The sequence below is a fragment of the Tubulanus polymorphus genome, chromosome 6, assembly GCF_964204645.1.
Source record: "Tubulanus polymorphus chromosome 6, tnTubPoly1.2, whole genome shotgun sequence".
Lineage (NCBI taxonomy): Eukaryota > Metazoa > Nemertea > Palaeonemertea > Tubulaniformes > Tubulanidae > Tubulanus > Tubulanus polymorphus.
Window position 1 is genome coordinate 11,100,147 of NC_134030.1, and position 4,568 is coordinate 11,104,714.

At 38.4% G+C, this 4,568-nt stretch overlaps 1 protein-coding gene across 1 annotated transcript; it reads right to left on the minus strand.

The window, feature by feature from the left end:
* Nucleotides 1-1,408: 1,408 nt before the first annotated feature.
* On the minus strand, nucleotides 1,409-2,323 carry LOC141907081 (relaxin receptor 1-like). The gene is made up of 2 exons (XM_074796652.1): nucleotides 1,983-2,323; nucleotides 1,409-1,664 (listed from the first exon to the last, which is right to left on the minus strand). The coding sequence occupies exons 1-2, from the start codon at nucleotides 2,321-2,323 to the stop codon at nucleotides 1,409-1,411; spliced, it is 597 nt and encodes a 198-aa protein (XP_074652753.1).
* Nucleotides 2,324-4,568: the final 2,245 nt, after the last annotated feature.

Consider the following 4,568-nt stretch of genomic DNA (forward strand, 5'->3'; position numbering starts at 1 on the left):
CATTGCCAAAAAGCATGCAAAGTTTGCGAGGCGCCAGAAGGTGAGAAGTTCGATTCTTTCAATTTAATTGAATGGTACTGGGGTACTGTCATACGATAATTGGCCAACGAACTATTTACAGTCTACTGTCAAGACGATAATGTCAATTGTCCGGAATGGATGCGTAATGGTGAATGTAAAAAGAACCCAAAATATATGTTATGGGAATGCAAAGACTCGTGTCATGTCTGTAAACAAAGTAAATACTTCACTTGTTCGAGTGAGAAATTTCATTTCTATGAGCCTACAAACTCTTTTACGAAACTACTATCTTATTTAGAATGTGTAGATGAAAATGAGTCTTGTGCATCGTGGGCTCGTGACAACGAATGTAAAACAAACCCTATGTTCATGTTATACAATTGCCAAAAGTCATGTGGAATTTGTGCTTCTACAAAGGAGTGAACAAGTAAGTGTAAGTAGTTATGGGTATCAGTCGATGACTTATCCAAATGACTTATTCCTGGTAAATTGATACAACGTAAGTTGTTACATTAACTGATTTCATTCACCGCTGAATTTGGTCCGATGATCGAATATGCACACATGCATTATTTGTCACATAGCAAACTTACTTGACAAACGTTACTGAAACATAACTGTTCCGTCAGAGGCCGGACTCAAAAAGAAAACATCCTTGATAAAATAATCGGACTCGGTCTCGGTCTTTGTACTGCATCAGCCAGGGGTGAATCGAAATATTTGAACAAGGGAGCATTCTCCCAGACATAAATGTCAATGAAAAACGCATTTTGCTGAAATTCGAAACTTGAAACTTAAAAGATGTGTGTATTAGTTACAGTTATTTCTGGCAGACGCCGAAACAGTAATCAACAAAGATTTGAATCGCGGTTAGATTCATCATTGATATGATTGATATCACTAACAGAACATTTTCGAACATGGAGCAAGGGGAGCGGTGGAGCGCATCAGTCAATTGAATATTCAAAACAATTACGTTATAACAAAAACACATGCATCTTTGGTAATAGCTATGATTCTTGTCTCACTTTTCAGGTCAGAAGATGTAAGGAAGGGTGGAAGGGCGAAACCGTGTTTTGATTTTGATTGGAACTTAACTTCATCCTCGAATACCCGAATAAACTAAATAAATGTATATATTCTCATTTTCATCAAGCTCGTACCGTACAATAAAGCTTATCGAATTCTCTAAAGTCTTCAGTCCTTAAAAGAATTGAGAGATATATAACCAATAACCATACAATGACAATATACATGTTTAAATTACCAATGTTCACGAATCATCTGAGTTAACAGTGTTACGGAACAAAACGTGGTTCCGAACGGACGCAATAAAATGTTTCATTGATCTTAACATGTTAGGCACAAAGAATGTTATACATAGGCTTTATCGTGTCCTCATAAGCCGTTTATTTTTAGCTCGTATGGATTTTATATCGATGGTAAGTATAGTGTATAAAAGGGGATTTAAAGAGGAGTTAATTGGAAGGAAAAGAACTGCCAGCCAAGCTGCCAACTGTTTCGGGATTTCAACGAGGAGAACAACACAAAACTGAACTATTATGAGAGGCAACCAACAAGAAAGATTACAAAGATTGATCACTAATCCCCTTCGTGCCAAGATTAACTCCGTAGGATCCACCCTACCCGAACCAGATCTACTCCCAGATACAAGTTTAAACATTTGCCCATACGTCAGAACTATCGAGGCCAGTATAATCGTGTTTAATAAGGCGAAAATGGCAAAAGAATAGTGCCACGCATTGACATCTATAGAAAGAAGATTCATAGGAAGGCAAATGCCACTTGTTCCATAGAAGTTGTCCCCAAAGTATGTGGAAGTCGAAACCGGTACTATCGCAATGGTACATAAAATGAGCCAACATACGCAGCAAATGCCAGATATGTATTTCGGAGACGTAAGTAGTTTTCCAGAAAAGGGATCTACAATACTAGAATACCTATGACGCGTCAAAATTAGCAGAAAAGTTAAAGAGCCTTCACATGAAATAGTCGCTGAGATTCCAGCAAGAGAACACACCGCACTACTTGTCCACGTTTCAGCGTGCAGGAAGTAATTACCCCTATAGATGTAATCGGCCCGAGCGATCGAAAACAAATAAATCGACATTAGAAAATCACATGCTGCTATATTCATTATGAGAATGTTAGAAGATGGGTTACGGGTTTCGGATGATGAGAGTTGTATTGATCGAAAACGAAGCAAAAAGACAACGGTATTACTGAAAAAACTGAAGGAAGCGATACACCAAACGATCGCTCTGAGAGCTACATTATTCATTAAGTCAGAGCACGATGAAAATGGGTCAGCTTTTGGTAGACATCGGTCTATATTCGGAACCATACAGCAAAATTTATATGCATTCGAAACCAGAAAATCCAATGATGTCAGATTGCTAAATACATTCCTTTCAACATTAATCAATTTAGCATTATTAGTTATGTCTAGTACTTTCAGCGTAACTAACCCTAAGAAAGCGTACCTTGAAATATGGCTAATCTTGTTACTACTAACATTTAATACTAACAATGTTCGTAATCCCTTGAAAATCTCATCACCGAGAACCGAAATATTTAGCCCATGAATATCAAGGACATCAACAGAAATTAAACCTTGAAAACTACCCCCCTCGACGTAGGTTAGCGGATTCCCACTGATTAAAAGCTCTTTCAGACTGTACAGACCGGCGAATGTGTTTTCAGATAATGACGTTATATGATTATACGTGAGGTCCAATGTATAAAGATTTTTCAAGTTTCTAAAACCATTTGCAACAATGAAAGGCAAACCATTACGCGAAATATCGAGGAAGCGAATATATACGAAGGACAAAAATGTCGACGCGTTAAGATGTAATTGATTATTTGACAAAATCAACGCCCTAATAATGTGCGGAAAAATATGAGGAATTTCTTTCAAACTAGCATTACTGCAATCGACGAAATAGCCTTTGCATTCACAACGGATTGGACACGTAAAGTTACAGTAAGCCTCGTCGTCTGTAGTGTGTTTACAATTAACGATTCCGTTACAAACTTCAGACTGTGGGATACATCGATTTTCGAAACCGCATTTAAACATACCAGGGCAGGATAGAGTGGAACAGTTATGTTCATCTTCGGAATTTGGGCAATCGGGCTGGTTATCACATACCTGTCTCATTGGTATACAGTAAGATGCCGGACATTTTACGGTACCGGATGGGCATTCAAAGTCAGTACATCTCAGTAAATGTTCAAGGTTTCTACATGCCGGATAACCAAACTGATTTCTTTCTAAAATACACCTTTGACGTCTCGAATAACAATGAGGAAAATCTAAAATACATCTCTGTTCATCCATTTCGTGACAGAGATCCGTAAAATTAGTCGTACAGTGGTTTTCATTATCACATTGGATAAAGGGTGTCAGTTCATCTTTCAATGTTTCATCTTCTTCGTCGCTGCCAATACAATCTACGACACCATCCTGATGCAACTGGGAATTTATACAATCGCCGTTGTTACAAACGAATCCGTTGCAAATTTTCGGACTGCATCCCACTTCATCGGATTTATCTCGACAGTTGGCTATTCCGTCACATTGTTCAAATACAGATACGCATTGACCACTTTTACATTGAAATTGGCTAGAAACGCATGGAGGATGGTAGCACAACTTCTCATCTGAGCCATCAAGGCAATCATCCACAAAGTCACAGATACCACTTATTGATATAATTTCTCCATCATTGCAATGAAAGAGGCTGCGTGAATCAGATTGTGTACAATTGACTTCATCTCCACCACGACGACAGTCTTCTTTGCTATCACACACGCGATGTTTGCTAATGCACTTCTGCTCTTTACATTTGAATTGCCACGATTTACAATCTCTTTTCGGTTCTAACCACACTTTGGTTGCGTTTGGGGAACATAACACAGAATGTACTTTGATTGTTGGTTTATCAAACCAATGTTGGACTGACCAATAAACTGAATTGATGTGAGTGATTTCATTCCTTTTAAGAAGTGGCATTACTATTCGGTTGTCATTGATCAATATAGCACCGTATAGGGGCTCGTAGAGAAATCTTGCAATTAATACTTCAATGTCTTCATCAGCTTGTATTACACCTATTTCACCTCCAATACCATGACACATATCTCTAGCACGTCTAGTGTCCAATCCCACTTGGTTGACCCAGTCTGTCAGTACTTGATAACACTGGCCAACAACGCTTAACCAACCTATTTCACACACTGACTTATTAGTTGACATTGACTCAATATTTCTATTTCTAATATATCCAGTGGAAAATATACTGGTGTCAGTGAAGTTAAAATCAATTCTTGTCTCGTTATTTAGTGGTGAGAGAAGTGTCGAATTGTCAAATGCCCACGAGCGACTTCCTTTCGATTCACAAATGAAACTCGAATGCGATACGACGACAAAACAAGGGAAACGAACCCAGTTCGCAGATCCTCGTGGATTATTTATTACCATCGCCGTGCACGCCATATAATCGTCATTCATTGGTTGTCTG

Excerpts from the sequence above, each read along its gene's own strand:
- LOC141907081 (XM_074796652.1), bottom strand. The coding sequence starts at position 2,323 with ATGAATAATGTAGCTCTCAGAGCGATCGTTTGGTGTATCGCTTCCTTC. Across the intron at positions 1,665-1,982 it reads CTAATTTTGACGCGTCATAG|GGTGGATCCTACGGAGTTAA; the intron begins GTATTCTAGTAT and ends TGGTTCGGGTAG.